Here is a 15,822-nt window from a genome sequence, read left to right as displayed (position 1 = left end):
TTTTTACTTTAACTTTCTTTTAATTATATTAGTATCAACGCAAATGTTTAAGGAACAAAGAACTTAGCTTATGTTTTTACTCTTATACCTTGAAGGTTACTTCTACTAAAAAAAATATATAAAAGATTGTGTGTATCTCGAAAGAAAATCCAAATAAAATTTCTAGAGATTTAATATGAAATTCTCAATGCTAACAAGTAGTTATATTCATAAACCAGAAAATTATTAACATCATTCGTCTGGGTGGTGTAGTTGGTTATCACGCTAGTCTCACACACTAGAGGTCCCCGGTTCGAACCCGGGCTCAGACATTTTTTCTTACTTTACAAGTGATTGTAGTTCATATATTGTACTAAAGCATCTCTATTTTTTTTTTTTTGGTTAAATCAACAAGTATTTTCCTATTTTTCCTATTAGAGTCAATTTTAGTCGTATAATAGAAGAGATTCTGTAGGGTGCATGCTTTTTCTAATAGTGAATTTTCATACCCAACAGAATTTGATTTTAACATCATTGGTTAAGAAGAAAAGATATCTATCTATTGGTTTTGAAGTATGTTATGCAAGTTGATTGTAATTTACGGATTACTAATTCCTTAGTCAGCATAGTTCAATCATTCAGCTCAATTCTTTTTGGCTACCTGCCAGTCTTGGTCAAAGAGCAACATAAGATACATGGATTTTCTTTTCTTTTTCCAGAGTATTTTAATCGGAAAAATAATAATTCTGGACTCAGATTAATCCAACTCAGCAAAAAACAATGTTACAGCACATGTGCCATGCCTCTTGGAAAATTTTAGATGTCAATTGCAAAAAACTAAATGATATAAATGTTCTATGTAAACCTCTTCTACACTGTACTTGTGGATGAGGATTTTCAGCACCCTCTATCAATGAATGAAACTACTTTTGTTAAGCCCTGGAGACACAGCACTACTGAGTCCTCACTTGTGTCGATCGAAATTGTTCCTTTGTCCTACCATAATAGACAGCTTCCTTCCCTGAAAAGGTGATGAAATTCCAGCCGAATGCCGATCCACCAACTACATATGTCCCTTGACCTTCTTCAGCCAGTGCCGTAACCTTAATTTCAGATGATGCCCTTGAGGTGAATGATTTCTCAACTTGAATCTGCTCCGGAGACTTCATATGTTGAGGCTGCTGCTCTTGCTGTGTTTGGCCATCTTGCTTATACTTTGCCAACGAAACTGCTTCCACTTTCATATCATCGTATAACTTCACAACAATCTTCAATTCTGCAAGCACAAGTTGAAGTCAGAAAGCATGTTTCAACCAATCACATACAAGATAAAACATTTATTTTTGGAGGACAAATCCGAATATAAATAGATATAAATCCAATTGATGAGAAATTTCCATTGAGTCATAGCTGTTATATGGGCATTTGCATTCTAAATTTATTATGTCATCAGCTATGTAATAAATAGAATTTCATCTGGATGTTCTTACGTTCTCGAATTTCTCGGGATTCTTTGCTATTTTTGTAGTCTGGAGTTCGGATAACCTTCAAGATGAAACAGCAATGGTCAGGCACTTCATATAGCATTTCAAGCAGCAGAAGCTACCACAACTTAAAGAAGATAGAAGTATTCGATTTACTCAACTCATCATAACTATTAGGAACAAAGTCTTATTAACTTCAATTTATCTAGGCAATTGCATGCTTCATCCTAACAGACTAATTAAAATTTCATAGGTTATGGTAACAAATTAACGTAACAAACTGGTTGAATATATAACTAAACAAATCTTCACAAAAAAGAGAGCAGGAGCAGATAAGAAGGAACTAAGAAACAAATAGATGGCATTAACATAATCTTATACATGAGAACATGGGAGTTGACAGAAAGATAACCAAAGGAAACAATAGTCAGTAAGAAAAATAAACATGCCGCTATGATGATCGAAGCAAAGTGCAATGAGGCTAAGAAGTTACGTCAAAAAAGTTTAAGAGTTTTCTTACCAATTTTAAAGATAGCATTGTACTATTCCTAGAGAGCAGAATGTAATTGTAATCTTTCGACTAGGGTTTATATTGAGTTGGGTGAAACGCAAAAGTTTGTACTCATCACTGATAGATCCCGCCTATAAGTTCAATACTTAGTTCATGGTCCACATATAAGAATAATTTGTAACTATATTCAATCAGAAAATCAAAACAATATTACACAAAACAATTCTCTTTGGCCGTAAGTCGCAACATACTTTCCAAACAGACTTCAGGAATAACTACCCCTCGTCCTACTAAACAGGGTGGACCACAAAAAGATGAAATGAAACCATAGTGTTCCAACTTCATTCATAAATCATATTTTCATTTAGGCCATTAGTATAATCTCTTTTAATAATTTTGCATATGGTTTTTCTAGGTCTCCTCCCTATAGCTCTAACTGTTGGATTACTTCCCATCTCATCCACTTCTTCTAAATAAAGCCTCCAGAGGTCTTTTCGGCACACGTTTAAAACACATAAGACGATATTCTATCATCTTCTCTAAAATAGGTGCTACCCCACTTTCCTCTCCAAATGCTTATTTTTAATGCTACCTATATTATCTATGCAGAGTTACCCTTCAAGAAGAATTATCCTACTAATTGTATAGAGGTTCTGTAATTTAGATCTTGTACTCAATTTCATCACTCATTACCTAATTATTTCAGACACCTATTAAAAATTCCCTCGAAAACCCTAGCAAAATGAATCATACTTTATAGAAAAAAGAAAGTACTAAAATTACTAAAAGAAAGCAAACACAATTTTTCTCCAAATTCATCCACAACTTTATCCCTCTTTTTCGAAAAGAACAGAAAACGAAATCAAATCCTCACCAAGTTTATAAATTCAAACACTTTAAGGAACAACAATTTCACCACATAATTTAATTTTCTTAAAACTAACTTCAAAAAATAAAAATAAAAACTTGGACTAAAACACATAGCAAGATGGGCAATGCAGCATAGCTCATACCATTGTGAAAGAAAAATAAAGAAAATAAAAACCAACCCAGATACGAAAATCAGATTGAGAGTTATATCGGAGGAAAAAGCAGAAATTTTGAGACAAGTTTGGGGTGTACCTGGATGAAATGGGGGCGAAGGTCTCGAATAAGTGCGCGAATCTTGTAGTAGTTGGAATAAGAATCAGATTCGAGAGGCCTCTTCTTCGTTGAAGAAGGAATAGCAGCACCACTCGTTGTTGTTGTTGTTGGTGGTGGTGAAGGAGGAGGAAGTTGTGAACTTTGAGTTGTTGTCGGTGCAGAAGAAGCAGCGGCAGAAGAAGGAGAAGGAGAAGTTTCAGGTGCTTTTGGTTCTTCCATTGATGTTGTTGCCCTTCTTTGCACTCTTCTCTTCTGCAACCAGCCAACCACAATTGCGAAATTGGATTCCTTTCTTTGATGGATTCAAGGAAAATTGAAATTCAAAGGTTCCAGCTTTCAACTTTATTGGTATATTAAATATTAGAATAAAAGACAAATACGTCCTCACTTTTGTTTGACGTGGACATTTTAATAATATTAAAAAATACATTTAAATTTTTCACCTTATAAAATGTGAGACAATTATACTCCTCCGTGAAGTTAGAGTTTAAAATGGCAACGAAAAATACTGACCTCGAGATAACATGATGAGATATCTGTTTTTGTTGATAATGTGGATGGTGAGCAAATTATTGATGGACAAATCCATTCTTATGTATCAGAACGATGCTGTCACATCAGAGAGACTAGAACGTCTTTTCTCAACCGATTGCGGACCCTGCACCTCCTCGATTGCTTCATATTCAGGGTTACCATTGCAAGGGAAGATCCTCTTGGCAATAGTATCGCACAACAACGTTGATCGGTCAAAAGAAGAATCAACCAAAGGGCACCACTTTGCTGCAAGACTGATATTGGTCAACGCACCGAAATTTAAAATCTGAAGATCATTTTGCAAACAATCGGCGAAGTGATCTGAGACGCTATTGTGGAGGAGCCGAAAATTCTTATCGCTGTTGTAACGATCAAGGAGTTTCTTGGTCATGGCGAGTTTCCTCTCTTCCCTCAAATCATGGGCATTCTCTTTCTCCGCCACAGGGTCCGAAACCTTCTTTAAGGGCTTTGATTTGAATGGCCTCCTCTTTAACCTGTTTCTCTTGCTAGATCGTTTAACGCTAAGCCCCTGCGGCTTCTAGTTCTTGTGGACATCGGAACCTTCTAGAAGCTTGTAGAGTATCTCGGGAAGGTCTTTGAAATATCCAAAATCGGTGAGGGATGGGACGTTGGCTACGAGTGTTTTAGGGTGGTTAGAGAATAGCCACGTGGCAGCAGCGTAGAATCCATTGCGATCGGACCTGCCGGTGCCACGGACGCCTTAGAGGTTACAAATTAGTTTGAGTGTGGTGAGGGGGTTGTGGGCCTATGCCACGTAGAGCCTCTTTCTGACGGAGTCCGGGGGAGTGTCGGGGACGACATGGAAGAAGAAGTCGAGGCATGGGTTGTCGAATGACAAGAAGGTTGCAGAGAATTTTTCGGTGAATCCCATTGGTGGTTATGGTGTTGAATTTTGAAACCATTACGTCAATGAAGGGATTAGAGGGTGCGATTGGGGTTATGATGGTGTCAGCATTGTTGGCGGCGGTGGCAGTGGAGGTGGGGGGTTAGGAAGGATTGTGGTTTAGGATGGTAGATATTAGGTGGACCTAGGAAAGTGACCATGATGAAATTCAGGCTTGTTGCTGCTGTGTAGGTTGAAATGAAATGGTGACGAAGACAGGCGAAAGGCCACCGTCGATGCGAAACTTGGGAAACTGAGCGAAAATGGTAGGATGGTTGTTTTGAGCGAAGAGGTTCGGTGCAATTTTATAAGAAAAATTAGAGGGCGGAGACAGGAGAAGCAAGCCTTCCATAGAATAGCAACCTAATGCATAAGGATGGATTTGTCCATCAATAATTTGCTCACCATCCACATCATCAACAAAAACGGACATCTCATCATCGTTATCTCCAAGTCAGCATTTTTCGTTGTCATTTTGAACCCCAACTCCACGGAGGGGTATAATTGTCACGCGTTTTATAAGGTGAGGAATTTAAATGTATTTTTCAATCTTGAGGGATTAAAATGTCTGCGTTTAAAAAGGTGAGGCACCTATTTGTCTTTTATTCTAAATATTAAATGTGAAGTATCTTATTCCACACTTTAGCAATTATTTTTTAAAGATACACTTAACATGAATTTAATCTTTTATAAAAAAAAAATTAGGCGTATATTAAAATCAGTCACCAAGATAGAATGTGAATTGGAATATAAAATACATAATAAAAATAAAATAAACTATGTATATATTTTGTTCATATCCTAACCCGCAATTTAAAGCGAGACCTAAAATAACTAAAGTCCACTTTAGAGTCCAAAACCATTTTCTCTACATGCACGACCTCATTTGTATGACTTGACTTGCAGAATCTTGAATGCACCTACAAATATGCTTATATATTTAAATATGAGATCTCAACAACCCCTAAATAAAAGTAGAGAATAACTACTCACCATGATAGATGGATAAGTTATAGAAAAATAACAAACTTATCTTTCCTACTATATAAATACCTCATCAAGTTCAGGTATTTTTCAACTCTAATCCACTAAAAAATATACCTAAAAATCCTTACTAACTTAAGTATCAGAGTCTCTTGTAAGTACCACATCCAATTTCTTTGAAGAGCTCGGACGATATCACTTTGTCAAAGGAGATGCCGGAACATCTCATTAAAAAGAACTTGGATCTCACGTTCAAGCCTAATAGCATATTGGTTTCAGATAAGTCTCGGAACATTGACACCATTGTTGGAGACTTGGAGTTTGACACATAACCTCTGATTCAAAACCCATGAGGAAGAACATCATAATGATGATCCGGCAATTGTCATACCCACACGATCAGAAAGAGGGAAGGGTATTGGTGAAGATGAAAATAGAAACATATAAGGGCGGAGAATCGGCTTTGAAATTCACAAGCTTGGAGGATTGAGAGACAAAGATCCAACCGAACTCATAGGCCTAGTTCATAGACACCAAGGTCGTTTAGAACAGCTCAAAATTGAATTGGAATGACAACGTGAATCTGACCAAGCCTAACGAAGAGAAGTACGACGACGCAGGAAATTAGAAGAAAAATTGGAGAGATTGGAGTCCGATCTCAAAAGAAGAAAACCTCCCGCTGGTTGAGAAGCCACACCTTTGGAAAGTGAAGATCCATTCTCAGAAGAAATCATGAGAGTTAAAGTTCCTAGAAATTTCAAGATTCTGGACATGGACCTTTACGATGGGACGACCGACCCCATCATCACCTAATAAGCAACTTCAAGAGTCATATGTATCTAGTTGACGTCTCTGATGCAACTCGGTGTAAAGCCTTCTCGACTACGTTAACCAAGGCTACAATAAAGTGGTTTTACAGTCTCCCTCCCAGTCACTTGTTTCGACGACTTGGCAAGGAGTTTTCTCACCAGGTTTTCTATTCAAAAGGACAAAACCAAGCGCGCTCCAAGCCTCTTGGGCGTCAAACAAGAGATCGGAGAGTCTCTCATAGCGTACATGGAAAGGTTCAACAAGACCTGCTTAGAAACCAAAGCATGCCCACTGAAGCAGCTATCATGGGGCTAGTAAATGACTTCAGAGAAAGTCTGTTCTTACAATCCATATCAAAGAGGCACACGACCTTTTTGTATGAAGTTCAAGAGTGAGGCAAGAAGTACATCAATATGGAAAAAACCACACAATTGAGGAAACCTACATTGGGACAAAGCAGTCAACATCAGTCTCGAGAAAAAGAGAATCAATCAAAGAAGAAAGAAAATTACAACTCGGACAAGCCTATGAGGTACCACTCCTACACTTCGTTACGAGTTTTCTTGGTCGATGTCTAAAGAGAGATATGCCATACTGAAAAATACCACCTCCTAAGCCCATTCGAAGTAAGAAAGGAGGAAATTATTCAGAATATTGTAAATACCATAAAATTTATGTCCATTCAACCAATAATTTCTATGATTTAAAGAATGTGATTGAAAAGCTTGCCTGAGAAGGACAACTGGATAAATACCTTGCTGGGAGATCAGATGAAACCAGTAAGAGGAAAAGTGATGAGGAAGATAGAGGATGGTGAGAGCGACCACAAAGAACCCCCCGAGAGACATATCCACATGATCGCTAGTGGGTTCGTGGGGGAGGGGGAGGAATAACAAAGTCCTGTCGCAAAAGACACTTGAAGGAGGTCTACCAAGTCGGAGAAGATGAAGAAATGCCAGACCTGCCTACATTAGCTTTCACAAAGAAAGATGTCCGAGGTATAGTACCTGGGCATGATGATCCAATTGTGATAACAATGATTCTGGCCAATGCAAACCTTCACAGAACTATGGGTGGCAGGAGTACCCGAACCTGCGGGTACCCGACCTGCCCCAACCCGATCGAGGTGGGTTTAAACCCGACCCGAAGCGGGGCGAGTTTTGATCGGGGCGGGTAGATGAGCGGGGTCAGGCTAAACCCGCCCCTATCCGCCCCCGGAGTACATGTATATATACACAATTTTAAGTTTCTAGGGTTCCTAATCCTCACAGCGACACAGCCACTCCTCATATTCATTAACGCGTCCCTTTAGCCCCAACCCTAGCAGAGAAGAGGGAAGGAAAGTCACTTCCTCTTCTCCCTAGTCACTTCCTCTTCTCCCCAGTACAACATCAGATCTGGTCACCTTCACTGCGCTGTCGACTCTTCCGCCGAGCTTGTCGCCGTCGTTGCGCTGCCGTCCTGCCGAGCCCGTCGCCGAGTCACTGCCACTGCGCTGTCGTCCTGTTGACGCCGTGTCGCTGCTGCCGAACGCTCGAACCTACTCATCATTGCTGCACTACCGAAGCTACTGAGTACTGAACCAGTGAACCCTTCTTTTTCGCCGTCTTCCTCCAACACGTAAGTTCCCCTGTCTCTAAGTCTCTTGCACTGCCCTTTTTTATCAGATTAAATCAACATCCAAAAAGGTTAATATCTATGAATCATGAAGTATATATATATATATATATGAGATAAAATATAGAAAATTAATTTTTTTAACTAGTTAAGTATAATCAATTTTTTATTGTAATAGTCATTTTAGTCGTACCAATTTTTTTTCCTTCACAGATTGCATGTATGAGTTTATTTTTTCTTAGATCATTAGATGAAGAATTTTTCCTTCACAGTATGTGTATTAGTGTATACGATTGCTTGCCAAATTAGTTATTATATATGGCATTATTATAAAAGATATATGTACCTCAGCATTTCCCAAATCATCCCAAAGCCAAAGAATAGTTGCCGAAGAAGAAATTATATCTGTAGCTTCAATTATTTTTAATTTCATAGTTCTGGTTAGAGTTTGACTAATTAGAGTTTTTATTCTCTTGTGTTGTTGATGTTTTGATTGTGTGCATTCTGATTTTTTATTTTGAATTGTTGATGCTTTGATTTTGTCAAACTAGACTCATAATATTGTTTATTCAAACAAGCAAAACATTCATTTCGTCTGCAACATTTTTCTTTTTATTTGAATGCAACCTGCAGTTTTGCAAAAATAATTTTGCTGTGCATACAAGTAGATATAGTAGCACCATGAATGAATGATAATGAATTGATCATGTGATGAAGGACTCGCTTCCAAGTTGTCTTACGGTGGTTTCGCTCAAACTCACATGTCGGCCCCCAAAGATTTATATTGACCAAGATAAGTCCCTCCTTTGATGAATGGTTGAAGTTACTGGCTGCCGTGGACCAACTCTAATTTCAATTTTTAATTTAGTTTAGACCACGTTCCTTTAACAACTAACTAGCAAATTAGTTAAACAAGAATGAAGAACCACCCTAATTTGTTTTTGGCTTTACTTTTAAAAAGATTGACTTGGAACTTGGAACCAGTCTTGTAGAGTTTGCATTTGGTCTTTCGATATAATTGAGAAATTTTTGCTGGGGTAATACTTGAATGGTTGTGGTTAACAGGTAAAGAGTGGTGAGATTGGTTAATATGACTCATTTTTTATATATTCTTAGCATGAGGCATTACTAAGATTGGTTTTTTTATTTATTATTTTACAGAATTAGAGTTAGAGTAAATATTTCTACATAATTATATAGTAATTTTTAATTGCATCATCATTAGAGTTATTTTATTGGTTGACCATGGAAACTCTATGCAAATTATTCAATTCTGAAATAAGTGTTGGCTGCTTCTATTTTTGTTACCTTTGCTTTGGAATTTTAATTTGGTATTGCTTTCTTCTCAATGGTATTGCATTTATTTCTGAAAAATTATTTCACTTTTTTTTTTTTAAAATGGTGCCAAGTTATTTGGTAAAACTTTGTGTTTGCTGTTTACTAATCATAATGCTTAACTTAACTAGTTTATATGTTGTGTTTTCAATGTAGGTTTGTTAAATGGTGGAAGAACAAGAATAATAATTGAAGACTCTTTTGATGCAATTTCTTTATTATATTGTTAAATTTGTAGTAATTAAACATTAATCTTTTTTTAATTTCAAGTTATTTGACATTGTATGAATCTTATGTTTGTATTTTAATTTAGTTATGAATTTTAAGTTTTTATCTTAATTTATATATGAATGTGTAAAAGTTAAAATGCTATTTAATTTTTATAGGGGCGGGTAGGGGTGGGGCGAGTACCCGTGGGGGCAGGTAGGGGTGGGGGCGGGTACCCGTGGGGGCGGGTTAGGGTAGAGCAGCCTACTATCCGCGGGTAGAGGTGGGACGGGTAGTAGTGGAGTGCAAGGACGGCGGAGCGGGGTTGGGTAGGGCAAAAACCCGCCCCTACCCGCCCCACTGCCACCCCTACACAGAACCCTAGTAGATTAGGGAAGCTCATTTGATATTCTATTTAAGCCAGCGTTTGATAAGCTAGGATTGGAAGAGAAAGACTTGAAGGCATACCCAGATACCCTCTTTGGTCTGGGAGATGCCCCTATCCGATCTCTAGGGTTCATATCCCTTTACATCACCTTCAGCAAGGGTATGAAGACAAGAACCCTAAGCATAGACTATATTTTGGTAGATGTCGCATTAGCATGCAGTTCTCTGATAGGTCGGTCAACCTTAAATCGACTTGCTACAATGGTGCCAACTCTTCATCTTTGCATAAAGTTTCCTACCCCAAAGGGAACAACAACTATAAGGAAAGATCAGAAATTGGCCAGAAAATACTACAATAAAAGTTTGAGTCTACGTGGTTGTACAAAGAAAAAAGAGGTTAATTCGATAGAAGGCAGTGTCTGAGTTTGTGAAAAATTGAGACCTCAACTTGAAGAAAAAATTGAAGAGTTGTAAATAGGAGAAAAAGTCAAAAAAATCACAAATGTGGGGGCCAATTTAGGTCAAAAGCCGAAGCAATAGCTCGTCAAACTCCTGCAAGACAATTCCAACCTCTTCGCTTGAAAAGTCTCTGACATACTAGGCATCCACCCCGATCTCATGTGCCACAAGTTGGTTGTGTACCCAGGGTTATGACCTATACAACAGAGATGACGAAAGCTCAGTCTTGAAAGAGCACAAGTCGTGGATGAGCAAATACAAGGACTATTAGAAGCCGGATTCATAAGGAAAGTAAAATACCCCTATAGCTAGCCAATATTGTGCTCATAAAGAAGCAAAATAGAAGTGGAGGATATGTATTGACTACACCGACCTCAACAATTCTTGTCCGAAAGATCCCTACCCTCTACTTAGCATTGATGCTTTGGTAGATTCAGTTTCAAGATACAAGTTTTTCTCTTTCATGGATGCCTACTTGGGATATAATCAAATTCCAATATATGGACCGAACCAGGAGAAGACGTCCTTCATCACCCATAAGGCTACTTATTGCTATGTAGTCATGCCCTTTGGATTGAAAAACGCTGCAGCTACATATAAACGACAGATGAACAATGTGTTCTTTCCCCACTTGGAAAAACTAATGGAGTTCTACGTAAATGATATGCTCGCAAAGACTAAGGACGAAAGCCATCCTACTACCCGACTTGTCAGAAGTGTTTACACCATAAAGTAGCATGGGATGAGATTAAATCCCACTAAGTATACCTTCGCAGTAGAGGAAGAAAAATTCCTAAGATTCATGCTCACCATAAGGGGTATTGAAGCTAACCCAGAAAAATGCAAGACAATCATGGAGATACAAAGCCCAACTTATTTGGAGGAGGTCCAATAATTAAATGGTAGGCTGATATATTTATCTAGATTCCTGGCCGATTCAGTATTGAAGTTATTGCCACTGTTTGCAATCCTCAAAAAGGGGCACGATTTTCAATGGACTCAAGAATGCGAATAAGTTTTTCAGGAATTCAAAAAATTCTTAAGTAAAGCCCCCATACTGACCCGACCTATAGTAGGATTAGAGCTCGTATTGTACCTAGCTGTTGCTGATAAGGCTATAGCCACAACCCTTATTCGAGAAGACGAAGAGGCAAGGTTGTCAAACTCACGAGTCTAGGTAAACTCATGGAGCTGACCTAGACTTGTACGAGTTTACTTGTTATAATTTTTTTGTATATATATATATTTAGGCATTCAAACTTAACAATTTTAACATCAAAACATATAATAAACTAAAAATACTACAATTATAATAAGTACTCTAGAACACACATTCAAATCCTACACAAGTATGTATCTAGTTCAACATAGAATGTACAGTCACACACAATCAAAGCTTCATATAACACAGCTGAACAAAAAAGAAAACATCAAAGCAACAGTTAAATGTTCTAATAAACTAAAAGCCTAAAACTGAAATCCTCCAATATCTTCATCTTCCATGGCATCGACATCATCTCTTCACCATCTTCATTAGAAACATCATTTCTGAACCAACATTCTCAGATATTTTGTTCCTAAATAAACAAATCAACAATACCAAATAATTAATTTAGTAAGGTTATAAATTCAAAGTTCAGCAGTGCCTGTAACAACTAATTTAGAATTCTGCAGTAACAAGTAACAACTAACAAATGTCATAATTTTAGAATTCAGCAGTAAGCCAGTAACATCTAACAAAGGTCATAAATTCAGAATTTACACATTCAAGTATTCAACATGACACACTAACACTAACAACAAACAACTACAAAATGCAGTAACTCAGTAACGCAAAATCACAAACGAACATACCTGAATGGAGTGAACGAACGAACCAAGGACAAAAACAACGAGCGGCGGTTGCACAACGACCAGCAAAGGACACGACAAATGGAAGTAACGCGACAAACGATGCATCGTGGTGGACGGCAGAGGCTCTATGGGAATCAAACAAAACAGAGGAACATGGACGAATTGTGGTAACCAAAATAAGAGAGTGACAGTGAGAAAGCGGCGGACGGGCAGAGAGACACAAACGAGTGAGTGACGAGATGAACGGCAGGGATGCAGGTGATCAGCGATGAACGGTGGCAAAGGACGGAAAAAAATGAGACTATGAGAGAATGAGAGTGAGAGAACGATAGGGAGAAAAGTGGGTCACGAGCCACATTAGGGATTAGGGTTCCATGATTTCATCAACGTTATTCTCCTCTCTTTTTATGGCCCAAAACGACACCATTTTGGCGAAAATGGGCACCTAACACAAACTTGCTAACTCGCGCTTAAACTTGCGATTTTGATCGAGTTTATCCGAGTCTACTCAGAAAAGAATTTATGTATGAGTTAACTCGATTTCACTACCTAAACTTGTACAAGTTTACGAGTTAAACTTGTGAGTTTGACAAAAATGCGAAGAAGGACAAAAATCTGTCTACTTTACAAGCAAGGCATTGCAAGGGGTAGAGTTGAACTATCAAAGAATAGAAAATTTGGCTACGGTCTTGTCTTGGCCTTTACGAGATTGCGAGCTTACTTCCAAACTCATAATATCAAAGTCCAAACTAATCAATCCATGAAGCATATCTTATAAAAGAACAAATATTGTGGGATAAATGCTACAGTGAACTGTGGAGTTGTTTGAGTTCGACTTAAAATATAAAGCTCGGATGGCTATCAAGTCATAATACCTGGCCAACTTCCTAGAAGAGTATACCGGGAACAACAAGGGAGTTCAACCACTTGAAATTTGTATGTAGATGGATCATCAAACAAAGCTAATAGTGGGGTAGGGGTCATCCTTGAGATTTGAGAAGAAACTCGGATAGAGCTCGCACTGAAGTTCAACTTCCCAGCATCTAATAACCAAGTTGAGTATGAAGTTGTGCTTCCTGGTCTTCGAATAGCCAAAGAGGTCGGTGCCTTGAAAGTCTTCATATTTAGTGACTCACAAGTAATAACCTCACAAATTAATGGTGACTATCAAACCAAAGTTTCCAACATGAAGTGGTACTTGGAGAAGAGTCTAGGCAAGTACCTCGAAAATTGAATGGTGACTATTAACTGGCCAAGTTTCAGGAAGCCGAGATCAAACCTATAACTCAAAAATTAAATGGTTGAGCTGATGTCCTCTCCAAACTGGCCAACACTGAGCCAGGGGATAATAATAAAAGTTTAATTCAGAAAATCCTATAATCATCATTAGTAGCAAAAAAAGTTGACAAGTCATATACTTTGATAGTCTCTAATATAAACTTGGGATGAATAACTCCTACCATCAAATACCTTAAGTTTGATATCCTACCTCACGAAGAAAGAGAAGTAAGAAGATTGCTAAGAGAAACTTAGAACTACACACCAGTTCATAATATCCTCTAAAGAAGAGGAATAACCACACTTTTGATGAAATGTGTTCCGAACTCGAAGACAAAAGAAGTTTTAGATGAAATCCACAGTAAAATTTGTAGAAATCATCTAGAGGCAAGGTCACTAGCAAAGAAAATGCTACAAGCTGATTTTTATTGGCTAACGTTACAAAGACACGCGATAGACTTCGTCAAAAAGTGGCTGCCTTATCAACTGCATGCAAACTTCCATATGGTACCACCAGAAGAGCTCATCAGTATCACTTTTCTATGACTTTTTACAAAATGAAAATTAGATTTACTTGAACCATTTTCTCAAGTTCCTAGACAGGTAAAATGTATGAAACATTTATATACAAAATACATGGTAGTTATTGATAGCTAATTTTAATGTATAAATAATATTTGTTTAAAAAATTATAATAATTTATTTTAGAAAAAAAGTAGCTATGACATCATTTTGACCATTAATTTTGGTTTTTCAATTTAAGGGGAAAATAACTATAAAATATCTCACTTGAATTTAGTTCTGAATTCTAATGATAACATTGCATAAATTATTATTTTTTTACAATGTAAAATTTAAATGTTAATAATTTTAATGAAAATAGATAATTTGATAAAAATTATATCAAGAAATTATTGCTCCAAAGATTTTAAAAAATAAAAAGAACGATTTCGTTACACATCTAAGCATTTTTGTTAACTAAGTCTAATCACACACTTCTTTTTTCTTTTTCTTTGTACGTTTTCTCTTTATCGTCATTTTTTTGTTGTTACTATTGTGGCTACGATATTTTTCTTTTCCTCCTCCTCTTCGCATTTTATTATTTCTTCTTCTTTTTCTTTGATTTTTTTCTTCTCTTTTTCTTGTTTTTATTTTTGTTAAAATGGTGAAATAGGAATAATTGTAAGTAGATGAAACAAAGAAAAAGATGAAGAAAAAGAAAAGATAAAGATGATGAAGAAGAAGAAGAGAAGGATGAAAAAATTTGAATTGTATAATTTATCCAGAAAAATAGCATCGAAATATTTTAACCATCACACAATATATTTCTTAATTTTGACAACAAAATTTCTTAACTGTCACATAAATTCTTGTTAAAATGGTGAAATGAGAAAAATTATGAGAATGTGAAATAAAATGATGATGATGATGATGATGATGATGATGATGATGATGATGATGATGATGATGATGACGAGAAAAGAGAGTCTCACAGAATTTATTACAAATAATATCAATAACTTTTTAACTATGATGACATAAGCTTTTGTTAAGAGGGTGAAATAAGAAGAAGAGTAAAGTATCGTTTTTGTCCCTAATATTTCGAGTAAGTCTCAAAGTTGTCTCTAACGTTTCAATTATCATATTTAAGTCCCTAACGTTTTAAAATTGACTCAATATTGTCCTATCATTAGGGATCCGTTAACAGAATTGACGGCGGGACAAAATTGAGACGATTTTAAAACGTTAGGGACTTAAATAGGACAAAAACGTTGGGGACAAAAACTATACATAAAAATAAATTTTAATTTTATCCTTCAATAATATCAATTTTTTATTATACATAGTATTCAATTATTTTTTATTCACATCTAAGTAAATTACACTTAATCATATTACTTTCATTCTAAATAAATTAATTTTTTTTATAATTTTACTCTTAAAGATTTTTAGTTATCATGAAATGTTTGTAGAATGACTAGTATATAAACTTGCGGAAAAGAAAAAAAATAATATATATACAATAAAATATAAATTATACTTTTTGTCTCTAATGTATCAAAATTCTTTAAAATTATAAAAAAATAAATTTATTTAAAATGAAAGTAATGTAATTAAGTATAATTTACTTAGATGTAATTAAAAAATAATAGAATACTATGCACAGTAAAAAATTTATATTATTAAAAAATAAAATAAAATTAAAATTTATTTTCATGTATCATTTTTTGCCCTAACGTTTTCGTCCTATTTAAGTCTCTAACGTTTCAAAATCGTCTCAATTTTGTCCCGCCGTCAATTCTGTTAACGGATCCCTAACGGCAAGACAACATTGA

General features: G+C 36.3%; 1 protein-coding gene and 1 non-coding gene across 2 annotated transcripts; one reads left to right on the top strand and one right to left on the bottom strand.

Annotated features, from left to right (window-relative positions):
- The first annotated feature begins 237 nt into the window (after positions 1-237).
- Positions 238-311, top strand: TRNAV-CAC (transfer RNA valine (anticodon CAC)). Its single transcript has one exon. It is a non-coding gene; the product is annotated as a tRNA-Val (tRNA).
- A 368-nt stretch (positions 312-679) lies between these two features.
- LOC112744086 (uncharacterized) lies at positions 680-3,456 on the bottom strand. Its single transcript, XM_025793573.3, has 3 exons — positions 3,097-3,456; positions 1,470-1,524; positions 680-1,255 (listed from the first exon to the last, which is right to left on the bottom strand). Exons 1-3 carry the CDS (start codon positions 3,334-3,336, stop codon positions 933-935), a joined length of 618 nt encoding a protein of 205 aa, XP_025649358.1. The 5' UTR covers positions 3,337-3,456; the 3' UTR covers positions 680-932.
- Positions 3,457-15,822: the final 12,366 nt, after the last annotated feature.

The sequence above is a fragment of the Arachis hypogaea genome, chromosome 14 (assembly GCF_003086295.3).
Source record: "Arachis hypogaea cultivar Tifrunner chromosome 14, arahy.Tifrunner.gnm2.J5K5, whole genome shotgun sequence".
Taxonomy (NCBI): domain Eukaryota; kingdom Viridiplantae; phylum Streptophyta; class Magnoliopsida; order Fabales; family Fabaceae; genus Arachis; species Arachis hypogaea.
This window is presented reverse-complemented; position numbering and strand designations above follow the sequence as displayed.